Source organism: Acanthopagrus latus, chromosome 16 (assembly GCF_904848185.1).
Source record: "Acanthopagrus latus isolate v.2019 chromosome 16, fAcaLat1.1, whole genome shotgun sequence".
NCBI classification, from domain to species: domain Eukaryota; kingdom Metazoa; phylum Chordata; class Actinopteri; order Spariformes; family Sparidae; genus Acanthopagrus; species Acanthopagrus latus.
Genome location: NC_051054.1, coordinates 8,076,350 through 8,104,137, shown reverse-complemented (window position 1 = coordinate 8,104,137; position 27,788 = coordinate 8,076,350). Strand labels below are relative to the sequence as shown.

The following is a 27,788-nucleotide window of genomic DNA, read 5'->3' as shown; positions in this document are numbered from 1 at the left end:
AAACACTCTCCAGGCCGCCAGTGCGCACACATCTGCAAGTGCCCTCTCCCTTCAGCGAGCCACGCAGACATGAGTGTTTTTCCCCCTGAATGGTTGCACACGCACACACACACGCACACACGCACACACACACACACACACACACAAGTTCAACACAGGACTCCCCTCTCCTTGAGAGTTCAGTGACCCAGGTGAAAGGAGAACAAACACGCTAATGGATTCACGCTGCTCGAGAGATGCATTTGAATTCCTCCCGTCATCTTTGTTTCCCTTCCCTTTGCTTTCTGTCTTTCTTCCCTGCTCGTCGCCTCCGCAACTCCCCCCCCCCCCGACTCCCCACCGTGACTCTGAGAATTCGCTGCTCACGACATTGGAGTGCTTGCCAGATTGACGCTCGCTAAAGCCAGAGCGAACGCTGATGGTTAGTGGTCGGGTGACTCTTCACCTCGAGGTCAATAGCCTCCATCGTGAGTCAAAGACTTTGCAGCGCCTGAGCTCGCCAAAGAGCAAACAGCACTCTGTCCTCAGTTCAAAAAAACAAAATAGGAGAGGCAACGTGACACTTAAGGTGAATATACAGTACCCTCAAAGTCATAATGTTGGACAGATGTGAGAAAAAGCAATCAGAATATAGGCCATCAGAAAGCTGCTGCATCCAGTTTGAGAACAAGTTAGAGGTCAGGAGGTGGAGGTGGCTGGACCTTGAGTCGTGGCTGTGAATGAGAGCTGGCAGTGTGGGTGTGAAGCTTCTGAGAGAGTTTGTGCAGAGAAAAGCTTTAGCATGACTACTGGTGCATAAGAGGCTTCCTAAGGGGATCTTTCTTGGCAGCTGGGTAGAGAGAGGACACGATCACACGAGTGCTTCTCCACTGTTTCCTGAATGTGCACTAACACAGTGCTCTCAGAGAACGCCTTCATCGACAAAACCTGCCATGTTCGGGTTGATGGATGTTATTAAATGGTACTCCTTATGGTTTTTCATTCAACTGTGCAAAACTGTATCAAACATTCCTAACTTTTTCACCATTTATTCATTTATTTATTTCAGTGACCCGTTTAGACATCTCCGCTCCATTTTTTTTTTAATGAAGAAACTCAATCTCAACACGCTGCGTTCATATTGCAGCTCTGTCAACTGTAGACAAGGTAAATTCTTGCGCACAAGTATCCACAGGTTTTAAAATCACTGCCGGATATCTCTGCCTGTCGGGTCCCAACTCAAACCAGTCCCGAGCGACCTGTTGGTAACAAATTGGCTTCTGTAACCTTAAGGCCATCAGATATGGATGACAACTGTGTCAGGTAGTGCTGTCAGTTTATCTCTCTGTCTGTCTCTGCCTGATTAGTCGCGGCAGAGACCTCAACTGTTGAGGCCTGAGTCGCTGAGCCGGCGTGAGACAGCTATGCGTGCAATCCAGCATCTGTCAGGCCGCGGAGCAACACGCTTGTTTTCTTCTGCTGAGGAGGCTGAAAATGGATGAGGTGGGAGTCGTGTTTCGTAAAAGGTTCGTATTAGCAGTTTGAGTCGCATGCACACCAGACTATGAGGATTAGTGTCATGATATTCTGTATTTGTCCTACTGCCAGATCCTATGAAATCCCAGAAGTTTTGTCTGGGCAGAAAGAAGCTCGTATAGATTATTACTCTGTGCCGTCCACAACACGGCTTCACTTACCAACATGTTCCTTAGTTGCCATGAACATGGGCCCTGTTTGTTTGCAATCAATCCCACAGACATATCCTCCTGCACTATGTCCACAGCTAAAAATAGACCCAATCAATGCACTCTTGTTTGAGTAGCTTTTACCAAGAACTCCAGTCCGGCTGTTGTAGGAGAGGATACAACCATAAAATCTTTAAATCTTCAGGTGGACCGAACAGGCGCGGGGTTGTGAGTCATAGATTTTGTTGAGAACACTGAGACGTGCTGATGGTTTTGGTCTTTTCATGAGATGCACGGACAAAAAGAAAGACATTTAGACTATCACCAGCCTTATTCTTGACTCTACTCCAGAACTGTAGAGTTTTGCAGAACAGTCTTGTGGTGTCAGCCCCCTCTGCCTTAGCGTGGATTCCAGAGGGACAGATAATATCCAAGGAGCTGGAGATAAGACGGGAGGAGGTTACAGACACCAGATCATCTGCTCCACAGACAGCTAGCAGATCTGTCACAGCTAAATATCTGTTTACTGTTGCTGTCAGACACTAACTGACGGAGATCTGATCCTACAGATTAGGTCCTGTCCACATTTCTCCTCACTTTTCTCCTCTTTATTTCACACCGTTTATGTGACCCAGGGTCTGAAATTGTGAGGGTAAAAACGAGTCTGGTCACCACGCATCAGTTTCACTGTGAGATATCAGTTCACTGAGTGCTCCACCTGCCTCTGAACTTTAATCATTAACCCTTCTGCACCGCTGATGGTTAGTAGTGACCCCAGATAAATGACTGAATGTTAAAACGCACGCACAAAACAAGCGCAGGGGAAAGAGAAATGAGGCACTGGTAGAGACAGAGTAAAAATGATCATACAAGACAAGACAGAACTATTAAAACCCCACAAGATTGCCAGCTCTTGACCGACCCCTCACAGGGTTAAAAAAAAAAAAAAAGGCACAGGCTACAAAAACCAAACCAACCTTAGCGTGAAAAACAGGCCGAGGCGGTCGAGCTATTAGAAAGAGCTGATCCAAACAAATCCTCTCATGAAAAATAAATGTTTATGCACGCGGATGAACCTCACGACCCCTCCACAGTCGTCCTCGCTGACTGTAAAGGTACCAGCGCTCCGCTCTCCGAGGCCACGTGAGGCTTATGGAAGGAGATTAATCTAATTTGACCGGTATTAGATTATCCGCGTAATGAAAGGAAACCTTGAAGTGGGGGAATACCACCCAATTTAATATTCCTCGGACTGAAGCGTATCAGTATTCTTGGAAAGCCTCGCAAACACATTTAACACTCTTGGAAAAAAAAAACAAAAACGTTCTGGATCATCTTCCTCGACACTATTTCACAGACTGCTTAGGGGTTTTTCTCTTGAAGGTCACTCTCTGACACGCACACGTCTTTATTTATTGGACGCCAGTGTGCTTCTTCGTAACCGCTCGAAAGCCAGCTGCAGAAAAACAACCTTTCCAGCGTCAGATCAGGGAGATGGCTGCGTCGGACCCATTTTATTGTAACTTTTCCAAAACTGTGCAGAGATGATAAGGAGCCAGGGGTTTTGAATATCTCTCCCAAGCTTCTGCAACACTGTGACTATCGTGTCTCCTCCCTATCTAAGACAGCCAGTTTTTTTGCTCTGCGTTCTATTGCGGCTATTTGGACAAACTGTAAACACATCTGATTTCCAACATGTCATACAAACTACTTCTAAGCATAATCCTTCCCTCAGGGCCGCCGCTGCTTTGCGATCTCTTCTCTTTTTGCAATTAGTCGACCGTGATCAGTTCATGTCAGCCGTTCGCCTAATGAAGAAACAGCGGGGTCACAACCTTGCTGGTTTCAGTCCAATAAAGCACTCAAGGCTACAGAGCAGTCTCAACTCTGAACCAGACTGGAACTGGAAAAGTTTTCTGATTTATTTTGCCAACACAACGTTAAAAAAAAAAAAAAAAAAAGGATTCAGTAACTTAAATCTGGAGTTTCTTTTTCTAATTATAAAGTCGTGTCACCAGAATCAGCACCAGTGTAATTTCTAGTCTCTCTCTGCCTGGAGAGGTTTTCCATTTTTATAGGCCACCAGCTGACAGCTGTCGATTGCACTTTCCTAATCCACAGTAAAAACAAAGAGAGAAAAAAAACCCTCTCTCAGACGGAGTCCTCATCCTGTTACACTCCTCACAAGGCAAATGGTGCATCTCCTACTCTCTTCTTCCTCCCTCACTCGCAGTCAACCTCTGGGGATAAATGCCATGTCACAGGCAACCACGTCAACTTTTTTTTTTTTTTTTTTCATGTTTTTCCATACCAAAGTGGGTCAATGTGTAAAACACTCCTAACTTGGCAAGAGTGGAGATGAAGAGCGTGAAGCAGACTTTCCAAACAGCAATAACATGACGGAATGGTAGTCACTCAGCGCCCCCCCCCCCTCCCCCAGAAAAACACACTCAGCAGCACGGGCCTCCACTTAAACCCTGTGTGTGTGTGTGTCAGAGTGTGTGCGCATGTGTGTGTTTATTAGAGGATCGAGAGAAAAAAAAAGTTAGAGATTAATTAGCTTGTTTTCAACTTTGCAGCGTAGCCAAAGAGAACAATAAATACTGTGTGTGTCGGGTATTAACTTTGTGGTTTTTTTTCTTTATGAGAGAGGATGGTAATTAGTCCATTTTCAGAGAAAAAAAAGTTTGAACTCCCCTCCACTCTTGGCGTCACACTGAAATTAATATTACAAATTGGGGGAGCTAACAGTGTGCTCGCGTGTGTGTTTTTTTCATGAGGCAAAGCAAGTTTCATATTAGAAATTGAAAAGACCAAAAACCAACACCGTGTTAACATTCGGTCCACCTCTCCTTACTCATAGGGGCTAGAAATGAGGTGGATTGGATTATAGACAATATAATAAACAATAACAAGTCGTGAACTTTTACTCTCTGGCCGGTGTAGATCCTTCTTCAAGATCCCTGCAGTGGAAGAACCCCTTTTTAATGACTCCTTCATAGTGTGTGTGATCTCACAGACGAGCTGGAGGTCTGACAGAACCTGACAGAGGACACAGCAGGGAGCCGTCCTGCTCATATCAGGCGCGGGGTCACGTTTGGGCCGTAAACATCCTGCTCGCTGACTGGATGAGCCGCTGCAGCACCGCCGAAGGAGAGATGACACAGACAGAGCACGACTCCGACGCTCAGCTCCAAGCACATCTGAGTCGATAAAGAGCGGACACTCGCGAAAACAACAAAAGAAATCGGCTGAAGAACTGCAGAAAAAGTCAAGACGGGAGAACAGTTTTTCTGCTACTGTACTCACTCCAAACACTTCCAACTCCTTCAACCGACAAATCTTTCGAGTTGAATCTGCCTGACGACAGTTGATTACTTTCCAAAGTGTCTGGTAGTTGGGCTTTTACACCAGCCACAACTTTACAAGCATTTGGCCCGGGCGGCTGGCGGTTATTTCCAAAACTAGAGGAGGGGAAGCACCAGAAGTGATGAGTTAAATGTTAAATATTCATCTTGGCCGCGACTGTAGCCAACCTCTGATGACACAGAGTGAGTGGACCCGAGTGTTTACCAAATAAACGGAGTAATCTCATCTGTCTTTATGCGCACACATAAACACACAATCATCTGCACCTGTGTGATTCACGTGCTTTAATTGCCTCCTCATGCTGTGAAAAACACTTAAAAACACTGCCAGAAGAAGAAGAAGAAGAAGAAGAAGAAGAAGGAGGAGGAGGAGGAGGAGGAGGAGGAGGAGGAGGAGGAGGAGGAGGAGGAGGAGATGACGGGGCAGATCTGCACAGTGTCTGGCCGGGATATCTTGTGGCATTCTCGAGATGAAAGTGGCACAACAAGTTTAAACAGCCACATGTTCGGTTCGTTTTACATTATGTGTGCCAAATCAGAGCCAGGCCACGTCATCGGCTCAAAACATGTGACACGAGCTGTAGCTTGCGCTGAACAAAGTGGGGCAAAGTCTTACTCTTAAAATCCAGTTAGCTCCCGAACCTCCTAATCCATCCATTGAAGTGTTTTATGATAAAACTGCCACTTTGACTAACACGCCTTGGCTTTTTTTGGCACTTTGGGTGTATTTGGTTGTTTGCTACCATGGCAGCGAAGAGGAAGCTTTGAATTCAGCAATACACCCGGGCTGATCCAAGTGAAGACTCGGCCCAGAGAGACTTGAATCCTTATCAGAGAAAAACAAAACAAAAAAAACCCTGCATCAGTGATGACCTTTCTCTCTCACCTTCTCTGCCAGCAGCTCGCGGATTTTGCCCGCCTGGAGCCGGAACCTCAGCAGCTGCATCTCCAGAGCGATGCAGCGTTTCTGCCAATCCACGCTGGCTACTTTGACGGCTCCCGGCCCGCCGCCGCTGCTGTCCAGCACGTCAGCCATGGCGAAAAAGATTCAGAGCTCTGCCCCCTGGACTCGGACTGCGCTGAAAAAAGACAGAAAACACACATCTGTTCACCACTTCGTGCTAACGTAGAATATGGCCCGTCTGATTTGAGCGGCCTGTCAAGAACCACTGGTCACACTATACGCAAAATAACAACTTTGTCCTTAGTGATTAGTTATATTTAGCTGAAATCTAAATCTCAGCCCCGAACAGGGTGCACAAATAACCCTGCGATGGCATTTCCTCAGGGAGTCCAGCTTCTGTTTTCATTCACAGTGAAAGACGAAAAAAAAGTGACTTAACCTGATTAAAAGCTCTTTGCTGACCACACTTCCCATGATTCACTGAGGAAACGTGAGAAAAGCAAACAGTCACGATGACTCGGCGATGACACAAGTTTAATGAGCGCTTCCTCTCACTTTCTGTGACGGGTAACCGCAAAAGAAAAAAAAAAAAAACATACGTACGCACATAACACATAACCTTTCTTTCCTTTTCTGTCCACTGTCTCTCCACATGCCCACACACACTGAACAAAACCTCAGCGGGGGAGGCTGTGTGTCAGCGGGGGAGTTGGGTTCATGCGTGCCGGCTTCCAAGGCCTGCCAGCTACAAAGCAGGTCAGCGCTCTGCTTTTTAGCCAAATTACCTACTAACCCAATCCCCGCTGGTCGCTCCCCCACCCACCTCCCCACCTCCTCAACCCACAACTCCCTTCGCCATGCAATCCCTTCTTAATTACAAGGCAAGACTGAAACGGGATCCTGTGCGGCAACAATAGTGTCTTTCTGCATGACAGTCCCCATCACGGCCAGAGGTGGGGGGGGGGGGGGGGGCGCGTCAGCTCGCCTCGGCAAAGAAAGGAGGAAGGAATGTGTGAGAATGAATGGGGCTGGGTGCTGAATGTGGGAAAAAACTGGGGCGCTGAGGTTATTTTTACCTGAAGAGGACTGACTAGCGGCTATTTTTTCTATCTATGGACAGATTCTTTCACTCATTCACAAAGGTGAAGGCCCCAACTCAATAAAAACTCTGATTATCTTGAGATAAAAGATCAGCTTTGTAGGGTTGTAACTGACAAGGGCCCAGCGATGACGATGAGGTGTGGAAGAGTTTGAGTGAATGTGTGCATATCATTAAACGCTTCAATGTATTGTACTTCAGAAACATTGCACATGCAGGACATCATACCTGTTTGCTCCAACTCATACAGAAAGTGCATAAATTTGCCGACTTCCTGATTGTAGGATGAGAAGATCCACACATCTGCAGTATTAGCCAAATGCTAGCAGCCAGTTAAGCTAAGCTAACTCCTCTACTGGTTCAGCTTCATATTTACCAGCGTGCATTCTCAGCGCAAGAATGTGAATAAGCATATTTCCCCAAACGATTCCTTCAATCGAAGCCACACTGGGTCGTTTTAGCTGAACAGTTCACAACTGGAAACCGTCTCATGACACGTTTTGTTTCAGAGACAATTTCCCGTAAATTTCCCCCTCCCCACCAAAAATGCCACTGTGTTTCAAATAAAACTTCAGTCGGGGCCTTTTGAGTAAGAAATGAAACCAAATCAAGTTCATAAGGAAGTTGAAAAGTGAAGCAGTGTTCAGACAGACTCAAAGTGCTGCCAGACTCTGTCAGCAGAACAGCAGACGTTCAAAGTCCAGCCACTATAACTGCACCATAGCGCTCCCTGCAATTAGCATGCTCATAAATACAGGCCTAGCAAACAAATTACAGAAGTCATGCATGTGGAGGTTTTCGCCAGCCGACCGCTGTACGCCAGGGCCTGGACATTCAAGGTCCAGCTACCGACATCTCATTCTCTCTCTCTTTTCCGGGGCAGACCGGAGGGTGTAAAGGTCAAGCAGGATAGCGGGTGTTGGGAAGAGCGGAAAAAAAAATCAGGCCGCCTGAACGAGCCCTGCTGCGCCACGCCGGGGCAAGCCAGGACAGATGAGGCCGGGCCCTCCCTCCAGAGGAGCTAACAGCTGGGTGCAAACAAGCCATTTGATGCTTAAACACTCTCAGCACCACTATGCTAATTCTCCCCGGAATGATTCCTTCAGCACCCCCGCTTGTTGGACGAGAGGGGAGGTTGTTACAGTTCATGCCAGCTGATGCCAGGAAACACTTTCTGAACAACCAGCAAGAGGAATAGTTAAGATTTTATCGTGAGTAGGAAGTGGAATAAAGGCAACCGGAGTTTACAAAAAGTGCAGCATCTCCTCTCTGCAGCGGAGTGCATGAATAAAAAGTCAGCCCAAAACCAGCCGCCGGTCACACACTGCGATGAAGGCCACCCAGAGCGAGCGGGTGTGATGAGGTGGGTGCATCGGCGGAACCGAAGCCCAGAATGGCGAGTCCTCTCCTGGCTGCGCGCTGACACGAAGGCCCTGGGAGCTTCTATACTTCCATCTAGCTGCGAGAACTTGCACGCAGCCGCGGCCAGAGCAAACAGTGGGGAGGACGACTGAATGGAAACGCCACCGCAACGATCCCAGCAGGATCGTTTTGACGGCTGCCATCCCCTACGACCGCTTTCCACTGGCTGCACTGACAGTTATACGGCGTTATTCCCTCAGACTGAGTGAGATTTGATATCCAGTGAGGAGAGTTTTTAATTCAAAAATGTGGAAGCTATCAGAGATCGTAGTTGTTTGGACTGGACGCCGTGCGTGTGTCTGTCTGTCTGCATGTCTGGCTGTTGACTTGCACCTTTTCCTCCATCGATTGTATTGAGGGCGTGTGCCGACTCTTCAGAGGATGCAACAGGCCCAGTTGGATAAAAACCTCCTCAATAACCACATATTCAAACACAACGCTTCCCCGGCCAGTCGTAACTCACACAGATGGAGATACACACAGAAATAGATTGGAAACAGACACACACACACACATGCTGACACACTGCTGAGCATGCAGCTGCGGTGATGTAAGTGATTAGGTGGTTCAGTGATATCATCCCCACCAGACATTTTCAAATCCCCGCCGTTGTTGTCTCCGCTGAGGGCCAACTTGGCTTCCCCCAAGGTTTTTTTGGCATCATCCCTCCCCCCGCCTTCGCCCCCATCAAATAAAAAAATGACTCCCATCAAATGGCAAACAGGAGCATGTGTGAATATCTGGGTCAAGTCGCTGCTGATCGGCGTCAGCGCGGCAGATCTCCGTGTGTACAAAAAGGAAGACGAAGACAGATCACCCCGGAGCACGAGGAGTCAAGCATGGGTGTGTTAAATATTGCCTTATCTTCTCTTCCGTGGCCCCCAAATGTTTAACCAAGGGGACCTCTGTCGACTCCCATCCGGTGAAGCAGGCCTCGCTTTTGTTTGAATTAGCGCCTCTCTGTTCTGGTCCCCTTTTTAAAAAGCTCCAGCTGAGGTGTAGTCCCATAAACAAACAGATGAATCCCCACATTTCTTAACCTTTGACCCTATTCTTGGAAACCTGAGAGGTTTGGTGCACAAGGAGAACGTTCGAAACCTTTTATTTATTTATTTATTTTAAATGACAGCAATCTGGTCATAATTCAAGACTCAAAGGGCAATTTTAACCAAGCAATTACTCAGATTAGACATTTAAAGCGCCGACAGAGGCCAACGCCAGTCGTCAGCCTGCTTTTTTTAAAATTCGCCCCAGCTCCTCCTCACATCTATCATCTTATCTATCTTGTCTTACTCCTCCTCCTCCTCCTCTTCCTCCTCCACTACCTCTCACTTTCCATCCTCCTGCTGGCTCCTTCCCCCTCGCCTCCTGCAGCACCTTTCCCACCCTCCTCTTCCTTCCTTCCCTCCCTCCTCCTTGCCTCTATCCAGCCGGCCAGCCAGCAAGCGAGCAAAGCGAACCTGCTGCTCTTCTCTCCCAGCTCAGGTTAATGACAGCCCCCCTCAGCAAATTGACCACACTCATTATCAGTCTCTGGCTTAAACACAGGGCCTGGCATTCTTATGTGCTGAGGTGTAAACATACACCTCTTGCAGCTCTCCTGTCCTGCACACACACTTCAGTCCTCCTTGGAAAAAAAAAAACAAAAAACGCATGAGTTATTGTAAAAGACACCCCTGGCCATACATTTGGAGACAGTATATATCTTCTGGTCAGGGAGGTGTTCAGTAACAGTCTGTGTGGAGCAGTATGGATGATTTCTCCAGATGCGCACAGCGATGAGAGGGACGCAAAGGCAACCAAGAAGATGGATTCACATACAGGCTTAATATAGATTTAAATTGGTGCGTTAGAGCCACTCCAAGGGCGAGCAGTGGCCAAGGATTTGTCCAAAAATGGCCACAAGGAACAGGTGTGCCAGACGCGCACAGCTCAGTGGAATAGTAGCGACCGTAAAAGCGTCAGTCAGCGAAAAAAAAAAAAAAAAAGTTCAAGCAGACCTCTCAAACACACACACACACACACACACACACACACACACACACACACACACACACACACACACACACACACACACACACACACACCTCTCAAAGTACTCTGCCGCTGCAGCGACTGCGGCTTCTGTCGCCAACAAACCTCCCGCGTCTCTCTGTTGGTTTCAACGCGTCCGCATCAAGCACAGAGAGATCTGGAGGAAACGAAGGAGATGAGTGTGTTTCTGTAGCGCACAAGCTCCTCACGGCTACTTTACCTTGTGACTTTGTTGTCTCTCTCTCTCTCGCTCTCTCTCTCCCTCCTCGCCGGTCGGCTCTCTGCGCTCACGGACACCTTCCCCGGCAAGTCGTCTCGGTTCGGCTCATACCTTCTTCCCTCGGCCCCGTCGACTCTCACTCCTCATTCATTCCCTCCTCGCCAGCGTTTCGCGTCTTCATGTCGCGCCGTCCCGCTGCTGTCCTTGGCTTTTTTCTCTCTGGGAGCAGAGACTTGTGTGTGGGGGACTCGCTCACTCTGAGCTCCATTCAACAGACTCATCCCATATTCCTTTAAAGGGCCCATTGCGGGATCAAATTTCCTCAGGAGTCAGCCCCCCCCTTATGTGCAGCAGGAGCTGCTCAGGATATTGCATTAAGGCTGGCTGGGGTTCTTTTTCTTTTTTCTTTTAGGATGTAAACACAGTCCTGTGAAGATTTCTTTGAGCTGAGAGGGAAAAAGTCTGTCGCCCTTTCAGCTCCACACACACACAAAAAACAGAAGTTATTTTAGCCTGTAGCTTGACATGCTGGAGCAGATTGTTGGTTTTCCATTTAAAACTACAGCACTAAGTAGTTTTGGAAAAGGAATTCTAACTCAAAATTTTAATATTTGCATTATTAATGAGGTAGGAAAACAAACTCAGAAATGTATATTTCCACATAACTGAATAAACAAGCTGTTCCCAGAGGAAGATAAGGTCCGGAGAACACTGTTTGAAGCTTGATAGGTGGCAGGGTCCGCCAAATATAAACAAAGTAAAACAGTATGCAGTTGTTTTTGTCCTTTAAAGCCACTTTGTTGACACAGTTTATTCAGTTACAAATTTGTTTATTAAAATATATATTAAAAAAAAGAAAGAAAGAAAGAAAGAAAGAAAGAAAGAAAGAAAAAGAAAACAGTCAATGAATATCTTTCTCTTTGGTTTAAAATTTCTTCCCAAAAACTACAGAGTGCACCTTTAACTGGTTCATATCGAGGCTCAACTTCAGCACAGTCAGCTAAATGCTAACATAGCCTATATTGAGTGTCATAGCAACACCAATGTAAATCAGGCTTCCAACAACTATGCTAACACTCTGATATACTTATAGTTCAACATGTTCAGCATTATTGTGTTAGCGTGCTAGGGCTGGACATTTCAGCCTAAAAATGATATATATCTCAATGTTTGGATGCTAGGTCAGAGCTGCTAGCTTTTTTTAGGTTTGCATGGTTAGCGACCAGGTGAGAGTTAGACTAACTTACTGTCGTCAGCGTGTAGTTTGCTAGCTCGGCGGTTGCTGTTGGTGTCTAACAAACGTATTCTTAATTTTTATGATGTCGACACAGGGAGTCCCAGAGAAGGACGCCGACAGTGTGGGCCTCACAAATTACATTACAAAGACACAACTTCATAACTAGTACAAAAACACAAGTCTACAGTGCTTGTAGTGGGGTGGAGTCCTTTCATTTATATAGTTAAATATTTGCTAACTGCTGCTGAATGTAGCTGCCGTTGCTAACTGTTGCCAAATGTAGCTGCTATTAGCAAGTTAGCTCATGTGGCGGTCCTACTTGCTATTTCAGGGTGATGGATGGACACAACACACATTCACACTCAGTTATTCTGAATGCAAATCAATGTTTGTGACAGGTCCCTCGCTAGTTTTCTATTCTTACAGGAAATATAATTATGCAAAGAGAAAAGCATGGGAACTTACGTTTGAATTTAGGGAGAGCACAGAGAAACTTTGCCCCTCCAGCAAACAGCCTTGAAGGATAAAACTTGCACAGTGGAAGTCAAAAATCTAAGTGCCTAGATGTAAAACACACTTTTAAGTGGAGGTGGGTGTTAAAGTAATTTTCAGCACTCTGTTTATTCCCTCTGATTTAAAATCAAGACCACCAACAGGGAACATTGAGAAGTCCAACTTTCAGGTTTTAAGTAGCCTAATTACAGTATGTTTGTTTATTGGCAAGGCTCGCAGGCCGGGCTTTACTGGAATCAAATGTTGTTAAACCACTGTGTGGAGCTTTGCAACTGTAATGAATCATTATCTGGGCAGTAAAAAGAATTGCGAGGGGATAATTTGGGATGGTTTCGAGACCACACCAACAAAATACAAAGTGCGCTCAGGTCGCAGAACCCCTCCAGGGTCCTGAACTTCATCCCCCCTCCCAAACCTCACAAGGATTCCCCTCAAATGTCAGAAAATAGCTCACAGTCAAGCTGCTTTAATCAGCGGCGCAGTTAAGAAACAAATGGGGGCCTAATCAAAAAGGCAGACTTGTGGCTCTGGTGGGAAGATCGGTTTCCATTCTGAAGCCTTCGCACATCTCCATCTGGAACATAACATCATAATGTCTGTCTGAGATTTTTGATATGTTGCTCGTTACACCTCAACAAACAGCTCACATTAGTCTCTTGCTAACCTTACATCCACATCAGACACTAAGTTATAACAGAACTGCAGCGCCTCACCATAATGTAATTATATAAGAAAACGGCCCTTCAAATCTAATTATAATACGGCCTGAAATGGAACCATGGGACGATTCTCTCTTTTTTTTTTTATAACTTTGCGTGTTAATGCAGCAGGCATGCAGTGGCGTGACACACCCTGCTGCATCCAGCGACTGAATCACACAGAGACAGAGCGCACACGAAGGCAGAATCAGACACAGATAATATCACAGTCACGTGTTCTCATGATCAAACAGGCTGACTCTGTTGAACCAGCTCCGAAGGGGCATCTGTGTGTTTCTATATTACAGAAGCATGAATGTGAAGCTAATGCAAAGGTCTTGCTAGTGGCTCTCTAGAGGAAGTCTGTGTTGTGTTCCCAGAGGAAGCAAAGCAAATGTTTTGTGCATCGAGCTGAGAGGCTGCAAATTTGCAGTCTCATATTCTCGTGCACTGCACATACGTTGCTATCCAGAGAGCTAGCCAATGCTAACACAGGGGTGGCTGTGGCTCAGGGGCAGAGCCAGTGTCTTGTTATCGCAGGGGTTGCTGGTTCAATTCCCCTGGTCTGCATGTCGAAGTGTCCTTGGGCAAGATACTGAACCCCAAAACTGCTCCTTGCATGATGGCCACCGCCATCATTGTATGAATTACTGTAGGTTGCTTTGGACGAAAGTGTCCGCTAAATATAAATGTTTTACTATTTGACCCATTTCTGGTTCAAGCCAGGTTTGTATACCATTCAAAGCCCTCATCATAACCTGCTCAGACAATATATGAAGTGTCACATGGCTCAAACAACTTGAATGTGAGACTATTTAGTGGCTTTATTTACTCTAAAATGAGAGATTAGTGGTTACTGGAGCCCTGTTTACTCATCTACAGCACTGATAGAGCTCCGCAGTACCAAATGGACTCCAAAGGGAGTGAATTACTCAGGAACAAATACACTCCACTGTGTGTTACAAAGTGTTCTCATATGATTAACCGCACCTTTCTAAAGAAAATCTTCACGAAATTCCACCTTGGAAAAGGTCCACTCTGGAAGTGGGAGGGCTCGAGTTTACAGCAGGGATTTCGGGGGCTATAGCTTATGAGGCTAAAGGCTCTGCCTTGTGTTGCACAATAAGTCGGTGCCTCAGTGCTCTCAGTCAAAACAACTGGTGTCAGGCCTACATGGTTTACATGCCTATTCTCGGGCACGGCTGCCAGCGAGGGGCAGGACAGTGGAGAGGGGAGCTTAAGGCCAGTTTCACCAAGTGTTTGCAGATTAATGTGTTTTCTTACAGCTCTTTAACCTCCAGAGCTGTGCGGTGACCTGGACAGCGTCTGGGTCAATGAGCAGAGAGACCCGGCTGACCCAATACGTACACCAAAAAGGCAGCGTTTAAACAAGGCACTGGATGACGGTGCGTTCAGATTCATCGTAATTACAGGTTGGGAACATGGCAGGAAAGATAAGATGATGGTTCGATGACTGAGGCTGCTCTATATTTTTCTTGTCAACGAATCCCAAAGTATTTTCTGCTGATGCGGCTCACGTCTCTCCTCCATTATTGTCTCAAATCGACTAGTGACCAGTAATAAAGTCACACAGTTGCGATCCCACGTAAACTCTCCTGCTGTTATTTACAGTTTAATGTCTGATGTTGAAGTGAGACGCTTGGCCCCTTTTTCTGACATTTGGGTTCAGGAACATGTCCCATTTCTGAAGCAGCCTGGAGGATGTCCCGTCATCCAATAGGAGGGTGGAGTCTTGTTCCACCTTAAAGAGAGAAGACATTAAAGGAGAGGGAAGGAGATTATGGAGAAAGACAGTTGATTGCTGAGTCTCATCACAGGTCATCAAATCGAGGCTTTTGGTGAGAAGTTTGGACCGATACCGACCTCAGAGCGTTGGTGCTTGACAACTTGGGAACAAGACTCAACACTGAACTTTTATTCTCCCGAACCGCTTTCCTTACCTTAAGTATTTAGTATTAACTTAAGTATTAAACTCAAAAAGTGAATGCCTGTAAAGTAATTTAATTACGCTGACAGACATCGGTGACAGACTTGTTTCGGAAAACAGGGGCTAGACAGCGCGACAGTGGGTACACTGACACAGATTTGTCAGGGGCTGTTCGGTGTTCAAAGTTCGAGGAAACCACAATAAAAACAAGGGGTAAAAAAAATCTGCTTTCAGTTTTCATTCACTTCACATCCAAATGGAACAGACTGCCGGAAAAAAAAAAAAAAAAAAAAAAATCTCAACGTAGACTCAGCCATTCCACTCGCGTTTTAAAAGCCATAATTTTAGCAAACACAGCAGTTGAAAGCACTTGTTTTTATGATGACTTTGCATGCATTTTTTGTTTTTTGTTTTTTTTAATTTGACCAAAGCTGCCTTTAGTTGAGTTATTTTTTTTTTAATGTGCTCACTTTATTTTTCATCTTCCAGGACTTTGACTGCATCTTAATTGACCTTGTACACAAAAAGAAACTCTCTCACAGCATAAATAAAGATCCAGATGTCAAAGGCTGGTCGGCTGACTATTGACCCATCTCCGACACTGACACTGACACTGACACTGCTTGGCTTCTTCTCTGCGGCTGTTGTTCGGCCACTTGTCTTACCCCTCACAACAGCACTGAAGCAGAGCATTGCCTCGTTTTTTTCTCACATGTTGACTGCCTGTAACTGCTGGGGATTTTGTTAGGCTAACAAATAGGTCTCCTTCTCCCCCTCTGATGTCCTTTGAGCATTTTATTGCCATTTGGCCAGCCGTGCTGGAACCACAGAGGGAGTGGAGCATGATGGAAACTCCATATAAAAAGAAAATAAACCAAACTCACTTTAACAGCAACGCTGCGAGAGAGAGCGAGGACAGCGTGGAGGATGAGAGATGCAAAGGACAACATGTTTGACACCGAGGGGAGGCGGAGGGTGAACATACATTATGAGTTTTTATGGCGGAAAAAACTACTCACCATTTCATTTTTCACCCTCTGTGATAACAAGACCGTTAACTCCTCTCCCCTTTGCCTCCTTATCCCCTCGTTTTCTTTTTCAGCGCCGTGCTTCCTCCTCACTCCGTGTGTGGTCCACTTGGTTAGCTGCATTGTGGCTTCAAGTTAACAAATGCTATGTGTTGCAGGTAGGGGTCATCTCTCTTCTGGCCACCGCTGTGAAAGGAAACAGTAGAAAGCCAGTTTTTACACTCAGGCGCCACGCTCTCAAAATGACCGCTAGATTAACTTTACTCAGGACCCTGGGGTAGAAAACCACCAAGGACAGGGGCTATTTTGACCCAGTGTAGGTGTTCTCAATCTCTGTTTTATGATTTATTCTTTTTAAAACTTGAAATGTCTAGATACATGTTTCTGTCCAAATTTGAAAACTAGAAATTGGAAATTAAAGTGTGTTTCCATCCATTTGTGTTATACCAATATCAGGATTTCATTACATCAAGATAACCAGCTGTTGGTGCCAACTTTTCTTTCAGGCGCCATGAAACAATTGCACAAGAAGAGGGTGCAATAATATGATCAGAAGAGTAGCAGTCAAACAATGGAAAACAATGCCAAAAACGTGACAAAAGTTAACATTTCTACGTTGTCGTGTCTGAACTTGGGGGACATTAGAGTCTCCTCATCGCTCCATGCAGATCTGATGTTTCTCCGCTGCCTTTTTTTTGTTTCTCCAAAGTCTCCAGCTCAGCCAGCAGCAAAACACATTCACGTTATTTCCACCTTTTTTTTTTTCAATTTACAGCAATTCCAGTCAAGCTTTCATTCGAAAATTGAAAATGTGCATAAAACATGTGGATGTGGACTTACTTATTTGTTTTTGAGACCTGTAAGAGTGAACCAAAGCAAAGATCCAAGCCGATCAGATTGCTAATTCATGCTGAAATTCTTAAAAACATTGACAATGCATGTACCGAAGCTGAGTAGCAACCCACACGTAGCCACACAAACCTTTTTTGTACCTTGGATCTTTTCTTTTTTTAACTTCTGTGTTCCCTGCCAAAGAGCATCTTCGCCTCATTTTGTTTGGACTTCCGAGGCACGCCAGACTTTGTCCTCGCGAAGACAGTAAAATTACAGCTTGGAAGCTAAACAATGACCTGAAACTCACTGTAAAGCTCTGTAAAGCCTAGGGGAGCAGCATATTTGGGTGATGCCTCTCTGTAGGTTCATCCCTTTCAGCAACCCATTTCACATTTCTAACATTGTTACAATGAAAAAATCTATTATAGCAGCTTGAAGGTGAAACGTGCTGTATCGGGGCCACAATAACCACATTTAATAACCCAGACTCAATGATTTTTTTTTTGTATGTGAACTGTGCCATTTAAAGCTGGACATGTGTTATAGGCATTAGTGTGGGGGCTGAGGTTGGCACCGTGCGTGCCGTCAACATCCTCAGCACAGGAGCTGCTGGAAAATACGCCTGCTGAGTGAGATGTAAAGCAGTGACAGTGGCTGTGGAGGCAGACAGTGCGAGTGTGGTCAGACAGTGATCCTTAAATCACAGGTCCAGGGAGTGATGACTGTTTAGCCACTTCACAATAACACTCATTTCATAAAGCTGCACGTGGGGAGAGCATGCGTGTGTGTCGGGCGCTGCAACACGTACACGGCAAACGTGTGTGCTGGCTTGTATGTGTGCATCATGAAACCCTGTAAAAAAAAAGAAAAAAAAACCAACTAAATTACAATGCATCGCAGCGATTTTTTTTTTTACCATAGGTGATCGAGCCAGAGTGTTTGCAAATCACAGCCAGTCCACAAAACCGCCAGACCACAATTGTTGAATACAGTTTTCCACCCCAACTAAAGCTGTGAAACTGGCCACGTTCACATCCTGCGGTCGCAAAATTCACGGCTACAGTCGAAAAAGATTTCACTTCGACAAGCCCTTAGTGTCATATCTGATACTTTAAAAGCCCTTTCCTCTTATTGGATTATGCAACTGGGAGTTCAACTTTCCTTTAAGAAAACACACACGTGCACCAGAGGGACGCGTTCAGTGTTTTTCCTGAAGAACGCTTAGATGAAGGAAGGGATTCAACCTCCTAACCTCGCAGCTATGGGGTGGTCTCATTTACCACCAAGGCTATCCAAGAAAAGATATAACACAGCTGTTACAGGGAAGAGTGGCTAAAGGAACAGTTCAACATTTGGGGAATGACGCTCAATGGCCTTCTTGTTGAGAGTTAGATGAGAGGACTAATAACGTGTCCAGATGATAGATATGAAGCTGCTGTCAGCAGACAGTCAGCTTAGCTTAGCATGTAGCCTGAAAACAAGGGAAAACAGCAAGTGTGGCTCCGTATAAATCAGAACAGTCTTCAGGATAAATGCTTACATACGCATCTGTACGTGTCATAGGCTATGCACCATATTTCACATTCACATTACACATTTATGACCTGACTTTCTTATCGGCAGGTGGAGGTGAGAAGGCTGCCAAGCCAGTGCCAACTCTTAACCTAGGGTGAAAGATAGCCCTGTGCTAGAAATATGCAACATGATATGCTACTCAATGTATTTCCCAAAAAGTCAAAACTATCCCTGTAATGTTTAGAAGCCTCAACAGGAATTGAAGTGTCTTTGCAAGGAGACCTTTTGACTCCTTGGATGGTAGTTGTGGTGTTTGAAATGTGTTTTTTTTTTGCACTGAATCCGACTTTCACCACTACAACATGAACTCATGGTAGAAAAGAAACCCACACTTTCTGATGACCTGTCACCACATTCACGGTCCTCATGCTTGAAGGGGCAATGCGGCGGGCGTCGCACCACCAAACAAACACCACTGTTGTTTGGAGACTGTCAAAACAAAGCGAGGGTGAGTGGAAATGTCTGCTTGCACACGTCGCAGGCATCGAGGAGATCCCAATCCATCACGGTGATTCCGACAGACAAAACAGTCAACACCGAGGAGAGACAGGATCGGTCGGGGGAACAATACAATCTCTGTTTATGATGGGAAACCATGCATCAAGAAAGAAAGAGCGCGGGGAGACAAGGAACGGTGGAGCGAGAGATGGAAGTCGGGTGAAAAGCCAGATAGTGTGCACAGTGCGTGTTTAGAAATCTGGAAAGAACACAGTAAAACAGGGTGGAGGTAGAAAAGCAGGGCGTTCTGCAAACAGAGGATGAGGCAATGTCACATGATCTTTTTGAAGCCCGATGGACGGGGAGCTGTGAAAGCTCGGGGACAATGGAGAGTATGAGAGCATGAAATGGAGAAAACCCAGCATTGTAAACTGTGACTCTCCAGCCCGAAGGCTGCGCTCCTCTGAGGGGAAATTCTGGCTGCGGTCCTGTAGAGCGACTGGCCCGTTTGTCAGCCGCTACAGAGCGAGAGTGTTGTGCGTGAAGGGATGATAAGATCCAGCTTTGATAAGCGTCTCGCTTTGACACGAGCAGACAGGATGTGAGGTTTGGGTGCCACCGTATTGAAGAAAAGCAGATGTGAGAATATAAAGTTGACAAAATCTGGACTGATGGCACACTTTGATCACTGCTTTTTCTCTTCAACTCCATACTTTATATGAGACCAACGGTAGGAGAAGTCTTTACATGCTTTACTTTACATTTTTTAGATTTTCTTTGTGATGTCCAACCTAAGGGTCAGGCCCCCTACAGAGGGCCACAAGATTCATCTGAGGGGTCATAAGATAATAAAAGAAAGAGAGAAAAAACAAAAACAAAGTTCTGCTCAAGAAATTCAGATTATTTTATGGACTTTTCTTAATTTAAAACTACAGATTGACATTTTGACGTAGCTACGCACAAAGCCATCTGACATCTTCTTTTGTCACGATCAAAAATGTTGGGAACCACAGGTTTGATCTGCAGAGGTGTGTTGTATTTTGTAAGGGGATACCAGCTGTAATAAAACAAGATTCGCCTCTGAAATGCTGTGAAGTACAAAAATATAGTAGCATAAAATCTAAAAACTTTAAGAACCTCTAAATATTTTTTTTTTGAGTGAATGTACTTTTTTACATCCCAACTCTGTTTAAGACACAGTTCTTGAGGCTGGTAAACGAAACTCGTCTTTCAGTCGATATGTTTTGTTTTTCCCCACCTCCACTTCCTCTGTCGGCCCTCTGGGGACGCCTGTGTGAATGTGTGAATACATCTGTTGTTGGTGTTGGTGGTGCTCGGTAGCCCTGAGTGAGCTGTGGGCTCGGAGAGAAGGTGTGAGGCCAACACAGACCTCCACGCAGCCTACGTAACACGCTGCTCTCCTCTGCTTGTGTGTGTTCCACCTGTTGAAAGGATGATGTGTTTTTTTTACACCCAGAAGGAGAGATAGAAGAGTGCGAATGCCCCACAGAGGGATTAGCGCCGACGCATCCGTGTTTTCTCAAGAGCGCCGAACACACCACACTCATTCTGACACCGACAAAAACCTGATATACATTTATTTAGCAGAGAAAAAGCTCTGAAGCATCGCCTCTGCCACACACTCCCAGATGCTGCTGCAGGCTGGTCATCGTCACCCGCAGTCTGACGTGTTGACAGAGCACAAAATGACCTGCCCCCCGAGGGGGGTGGGTGCTGTTAAGCACATCCCCAAACCAGACTTTTTATGAAGCAATAAATCGGCTGGTCAGTCAGCACTGAGAGGTGTTTGTTATCTGCCTGCCAGCTTCTGCAGAGGAGGAGAGGAGGCACTGAGGGCGACTCTGTGTAAACACACACCGAACTGGCTTTGTTGTTAAAGAGACTTACCAGAGGTCCAGAAGGGGACTTCAAGGGGACACAGGGGGACAGGATAAAGAGAGTCACAGAACAGGCTTGTAAACCTGTACACCTCCACACACCGTGCCACAAAAAGTCTGAAGATAAAATCGAGTTTTAAGGAGAGATTTAAAGGAAGAGACTCATCCCAGCTGCCTCAACAAATCAAGGTTTTGGAACCAATAATGGGACAGTGGCAGAGGATCTCAAGCAGAATCAGGCTTTTGGGAAGTAAGCAAATCAGAGACGAGGGCAGGAATCTTTCAAAGCATTAATATCAGCAAAAATTGGTGTTAATGTGGTCGCTTTTCTTTGTGCGTGTTAAAACCTGACAGCCACGTTTATGGTTAACCAGTGGGAATCCATCCAGCACTTTCTTTTTTAGACATTTAATTACCAAACCAAAGACCGTAACCTCAAGGTGGGGCTAAAAGTAGTCAGCGGAATTAACGTTCTGGGAAGCACGAGTGCCTATCTGAGATATTTTCATGGATGAGTGAAAAGTTTGGCCTGTAGGTGATGCCGCGATGTGATGAAAGATCCCACACTTAGCCATTAATCATCTGCTGGGGACCATGAATGTTTGTATCATACATGGAAATCGGCTTAAGATAGACATAGAGATGATTCTGACTAACCACCATTTAACAGCCCTGTAAAAGTGCAAGACATGAAGTATAAATAAGTCTGAATTGTAGAAACAACAACTGTTGGAATCAAAACAATGATGAAGTTGTGATTTGCATGGAGTTGTACAACAGAATCCTCACAGTTCCTCGACAGAGGCGGAAAAAACTGAGAAATACGAACCTTCCCACTCATCCCACCTCAGCCTCTTTCATCTCAGCGAGTGCGGAGCTGATGTCATCATCGACAACGACTCCAGCAGCGCTCGCTCACAAAGAGGAAGAAGAAATGAGGTCTATGTGGAGGTGAGGAGTGAAGGGAGGAATAAAGGAGTGGACCGTGCAGGAGCGGGAGGAGGTGGCAAGGGGAGACGGATGAGTGAGGAGAACGGAGCGAGGAGAGGAGGGAGAGAAAACACAGGCCGGAGGTTAGAGGGGGGCAGAGTGATGGTTTTAGCAGCAGTATGAAGAGGAAAAACAGCTCCCTGCTACACAACTCAAGAAACAGACCATATGGTTGGCCTGCCTGTGTGGTGCTGTCCGTCTGTCTGTCTGTCTGTCTGTGTGCAGCGCTTTAGCAAGGCTGACAGTGAAGGAGCTCCAGAAGGAACACAAGGGACAAAGATAGAGAATTAAAGTGGGGGATGAAAAGATATAACATAGGACAGGACAGTGTGAAAGAGTGGATGACAGAAGGTGAGAGAGGAGGGAGGTAGAGAGATCAAGCTTTGCTCGCTCACTCAACTCCTTGTAATTTTAGTGGCATGCTGCCCTCTGCTGGACAGTCAACGAGCTGCCCTCCATGTTCATCACTTATTATTTTCACCACCAGAGGCCGCCAGAACCTCAGCCTCTCTGTTATAGATGCGTTTGGATGAAAAGGCTCTCTAGACTACAAACATCTTTAAAGTTTGATGCTGAAGTACTTCTACTCCACTGATTTAATCCAATGCTCCAGTGTTGTACTTTTTACTCCACTACATTTATCTGACAGCTTTAGATACTCTGTGCTTAACTGGATGGCGTACTCAGTGACATCCTTAAAAACAACCTTGGCTTCAAAACTTTCCTTAAAAATAAAAATAAACATCTATTTTATGCTTGGAAAAAGCATTCCAACAAGTCTTTTTCCTCATGTCTGTTTTTATCTTATACATTTGTTTATCATATATTCCTATTTATATACATTGCACAAATAATATTTTTAATTTCTTTTTATTTGCTTTCATTTGCCTGACATGATAAAACTTAATCTATTTGACTCAGACACACATTATTGCGCGAGGTCAGACAAGGTGTCAGAGTTGCTCCCTCTCCTCCGTGACGTTATGGGAACACATTACCACATGAAACGCATCGTTACCTTACATTTTCTGCGTTGGAACATTGGAGATTATGTCAGTAGACAAAATAATAAAATGCACAACAAAAGTTGAAGTTGTTTTTAGACATTTTGGTACAGAAATGTCATTTTGTTTGATCGGTGATGGGACTGTGGTCAGTGCTGGTGCTGGAATGCTTCACCCGAGGGCTGTGCTACTTAAATATTTCCATTTTATACAACTTAATACTTCTTCTGGGATGAGGTAGATACTGCAGTTTCTACGACATTACATTCTTCTGACAGAATTAGTCATTAGTTTATTTACAGCTAACAATATGTCATACCCTTCCTGTTTCATTTGCCAGTGTTGCCAATTATGATTGAATTTCATTGATCTTGTATGGGTGGAGAAGGTTCTGCCATTTCTTAAACCAAGTAAACTATAGAAAACCCCTTTTGGATGGACTGAGCTCACCCTTTCTGTTCTTCCTCCTCTCTACTTGACCAAACACACTGTTATTAAGGAAGAGGCGCCATGTAAACACAATCTGAAACTACGTCTTATATAACCAAGGTCGCCTCTGCATTATACAACTGCTTTCTGGGGCAGAGCGATGCTCGATATGACTAGAAAATTTGTTTGATGTGTAAAATCCCCTTTTACAGTTCCCCTTTAATGTTGGAAGCACAAGGACCGATTAACAGGAGGAACAGGAGGCCTCACTGTGTGTAAGTGATGCCTTCACTCCCCTGTTGCTTGAATACAAGTTGGTGTTTAGTGTCGCGAATAGTATTATCATGCTTAACACGCGCTGAGTGATTCATTTGCTTATCAACGTCTGATCAGATAATCAGTTTCAGATACGTATGATCTGTATCCCCACCGCCACTGTTTATCATCTTCATTCATAATCGATTCTGAATCTAAACGCTGACCTGTTTTTTCCTCCACGTAACTGCACCCACTGACAACAAATAAGTGTTTCTCGGTTTGATGTCATCCGTCCTCCTCCCACCACCAGACCGCTAACCGGCTTAATTTGTCTAACTAATCAATGTCAGAGTGCGGCTACGTCACATGTTTGAAAAAAATTACTATAATTGGATTTTCTTCCATTTTTTTCTCTTTTAAATCGTCAATTGGTAACAGTCCGCATCATGTTTTCCACAAGCTGGGTAGCTTGTGTTGGAATAGGATTTGAGTTTTGTTTTGTTTTCCCTCCGCAAATGGAAAAGAAATATGTTTAAGGCTTCTCGTACAGACTGCAGATGCTTTTCTTTAATGCGGACGTATTACTTATAAATATGTTATACAGCTGTCAAACACAACAGTCGTGTTAATCACCCAATGTCCTGCTCTTTGATGGCTTGGCTGTACACACACACAGAACAATAGAGTAAATAACACCAGACTCTTGACACAGACAGCTCCCCTTCTGCTGTGCCACCCTCCTGTTCTCAGAAAAAAAACGCTTTAAAGAACTGTTAACAGATGCTGGCGCCACTGAAACACTCCGACACAGTCAATTTGTCCTTTGTCCACTCCGTGTCGGTTTTTGTCTTTAACCTGCTCCCCCAGCCGACGCCTCGACCTCCACCTTCTGAACGAAGCAGGGTGGAGCGAGACGACTAGTCGTGTCGGACAGTTAAGATAGGTTTCTAAAAGGGGGTTGTTAAGCAGTTACACATGAAGGAAAGCGTCCGAGCCCCAACGCTACAGCGGGGAAAGGGGGGCAGAAGGTCACGACCTCGGTATCGGCTTCTTGGTGGGGGTGTGCATCTCGGAAAAAAAAAAAAAAAAGAAAGGGACAAGACAATTGAGCACTCTCTCTGTACACTCAGCCCCACCGAGCCTCCACCCGCTCCGCACCCCCAGCAACGCCACATCCCATTGAATAACGGACACTTTGATCAAAGGGGAATTCCAGTTCTCCGTCTCTCGCTGTCCCTATCTCGTCAGTCAACTGGAGCGAAGGACGAAGGACATACTGGTTATTCAGTTTCTGGTATACTGATTGGAACACAATGGAGCCTCACGCTGTGTCAGTTATGCGTGTGTGTGTTAAAGCATCCACTACTCCGCTATATGCAGACACGCACCCACACACACACACACACACACAGCGCACGTCCCCCGAACAGGCTCGCTCTATGGCCGTGACCCTATAGCAGGTGGTGTGAGGGCAACAATTGCTTGGGCCGGGATCTGTTCTCGGCCAGCTGTGGAGACGCCGGCCAACGGCAGGAACTGCCTGAAGGGCTGGTACTGAGGAGAGGGACAGAGTCGTGGGACTGCGGCATGGAGAGCAGGGCAGATGACCACTTCAGGGACTCGGAGTTAGATCATAAAGGGTTGGGAAACATAGAAGCAGACTGATAAGACTGAGCTAGGACTGGGGGTGCTTCGAAAGACCAAGGCAAACCTACATCAAAGATGTCCCAGGTCTAGTGTTGTGTCGCCTCACGTTGCAGTGTACAGCCGACAGCCAACTTGCTTGTTCATTCTGCAGCTGTGTGACAGGAAACAACTCTCCATACCACCAGCTGGCAGTAGTCTGAGGGTTCCATTTTCGTTGTCTTAGAATTAGACTTTTTTTTAACTACAGCGGCTCCCTCTGTTGTCCGCAATGCCACATGGCGGACTGTAGCGAAGAGGACTTGTTCTGGGTCCAAGGTAACCCAGAGCACAGAAAACAAACACTGGCTTGAAAGCGGCCTTTGACATTTTCGCTGCAATTTTAGGGGAGGGTGAGATGAGGGGTATTTGTTTTTTGCAGTTTTCTGATGACATTGTGGAGTGTATTTGCACACAACAGGCGGAGGATTTTGTTGGGTGGTGCTGAACATAAGAAGCAAGACAAAGGAGCTGACAGAATAATGCCTGCCCTGAACCCTGTACCCATCCAGGGGAAGGATTTCGATGTCTGTCTAAACGGAACTTTCATCATGCTTCCCTGCAACACATATAGCCACACATCAAACCACACATCAAACCACTTCTTCATTGTGAACACATACTTTATTATCCACCGTACCAACACACATGTTTTTGCTCTGACTTCCTCTGTGGGATTTGTGCCATCTGAAGGGTTCCCATACAGCTGTCGTGCTGCATTAACTGCACATTTTCCACACCGACCAAGACTGATGTCAGAGCTGAGGGAGCGAGGCAATGATGGCGCTCTGCTTTCACGGTGACGCAATCCTATAATCAGATGTGATCTACATATTGAATGTGCCGAGTAGCGTAAATTTGCATATGGGGAACATTTTCATATCATTATGCTCTTGTTTCAAATTCTGGTCTATTATGAGACATTTGAGAGAAAAATGGGATGCATGCACAACACAAGGGTGTGATAGATGACTTAAATAGGGACTTTTGGGTAATAAGTTCACTATTTTCCTTTGTTTGGCTGACTTGGAGTTTTATTTAAGACCTTTCTCATCATCTAACTCCTCATGTTTCTCCTTCACATGTCTAGAAAACAAGGTCGAGCTGTAGTGGATTGACTTGAATTTACTTCTTACAATTGACCAGAGACACTTCAGTCCAGCAAATGAACAAAACAACACACATCACTGTTTCTATAACAACATGATGGCTGCAGCGTAACAGCACCACATGTACCAAACCTTTGTTGTACATTGTCATAACTTTCCTTACAAACATAGCATGTTACTTAAGCACCTTAGCGTACATTATGTCCTGTCCTTTTGCTCCCGACCGTCCATCACAAACCTCTTCCCTATTTGTACTTTAACTTTTTATGCTACTTCTCTGTACTTCCTTCTTTGCATCTGTAGTAATCACTATAGCCACTAGAGGTCGCCACTTAACAACAACTGTAAATATGGCTCGTAATTGGCCGCTTTTATGTGCAACCCCTAATGGACTTCTTTCTGATGAAGACAGACTCGACTTTAAACCTGGAACACATCCATATGACACTTGAGCTTCCCACCCTAAGCATGACATATGGTCATAAAAGAATATGGTCTGTTGGGTCTTCAGGTACGTTTTTTTGTTCTGTTGCGCAAGGACAAAGTAGAAAATGTCTTTTCTCTTACTTAATCCGTTGGGCAGATGCAGCACATCATGGAAAATCACTCTCTGGAGCAGATGTGACGAATGCAAGAGCAGAGGAGGTTAGTCTGGGAAGATTTTGTTATGTTGGGCTGGACCACCGCACAGGGCAGCCAGTGTCTCCCTCCTGCCAGGGCCGGAGTTTCCTCTCACCACCTGATTCAGCAGCTCACATCTGCGCCGAATTAGCATCCTAACAGTCGTACCCAAACCCCCGGAGCCGGCCAAACAAGGGGCCGAAGCAAACAGATCCCCATGACACACAGACTAATGCAGCCAGACGGACGGCCCACAGAAACGCCTCACATGTTCCACAGAGGGAATGCAAAACATCCTGCGCTCAGCAGCACCTCGGAGCGCGCCGCACATCTGGGCTGCAGATGTCAGCAGAAAAAGGGGCGAGAAGGGCTGCTGCGCGGTGCTCGGTGTGTCTGAGCGACTGTGTGTATCCATATTGACTTTGTATATAGAGGCCGCGCACACGTGTGTCTATGTGTATAACCAAATGGGCCGTGGCGGGAGCAGCAGTTCTGTGGGTGGAAGGAGAGAGGGTGAGAGGTAACTTCACAGGAGTGGGCACAATCAGCCATTGAGAGCCGGAGTCTGTTTAGAAAGGCGTGGAGGCTCGACATCTACGCTGGAAGAGGAGATGTTTCAGGTCAGCGGTAGACAAACACGCAGACGAGGCAGATGTTCTGACCGCTGCGTACACTCGGTGAAAAAAAAAAAAGGGGGGGGGGAGAAAAATGAACAGGAACGTGTAAATAAATAGAAACATGTAATGAAAGCGGGCCCGCCCTGCGCCTTCACATCATCACAGCAAGCCTTAAAAATATGCATGATGTAATATTG

At 45.6% G+C, this 27,788-nt stretch overlaps 1 protein-coding gene across 4 annotated transcripts in view; it reads right to left on the bottom strand.

The window, feature by feature from the left end:
• plekhh1 (pleckstrin homology domain containing, family H (with MyTH4 domain) member 1) overlaps positions 1-27,353 on the bottom strand; it is a 45,758-nt gene extending 18,405 nt beyond the window's left edge. Inside the window, exons 1-3 of one of the 4 annotated variants that reach the window (XM_037072725.1) lie at positions 26,921-27,353; positions 16,127-16,321; positions 5,919-6,111 (exon numbers count right to left, since the gene is read on the bottom strand). In XM_037072725.1, the coding sequence (XP_036928620.1) occupies positions 5,919-6,068 (150 nt within the window). In that variant the 5' untranslated portion in view covers positions 6,069-6,111; positions 16,127-16,321; positions 26,921-27,353. Of the gene's footprint in view, positions 1-5,918; positions 6,112-10,711; positions 11,250-16,126; positions 16,322-26,920 lie in introns of those variants that run through there. The other 3 variants (XM_037072726.1, XM_037072723.1, XM_037072724.1) reach the window with 3 other exon arrangements.
• Positions 27,354-27,788: the final 435 nt, after the last annotated feature.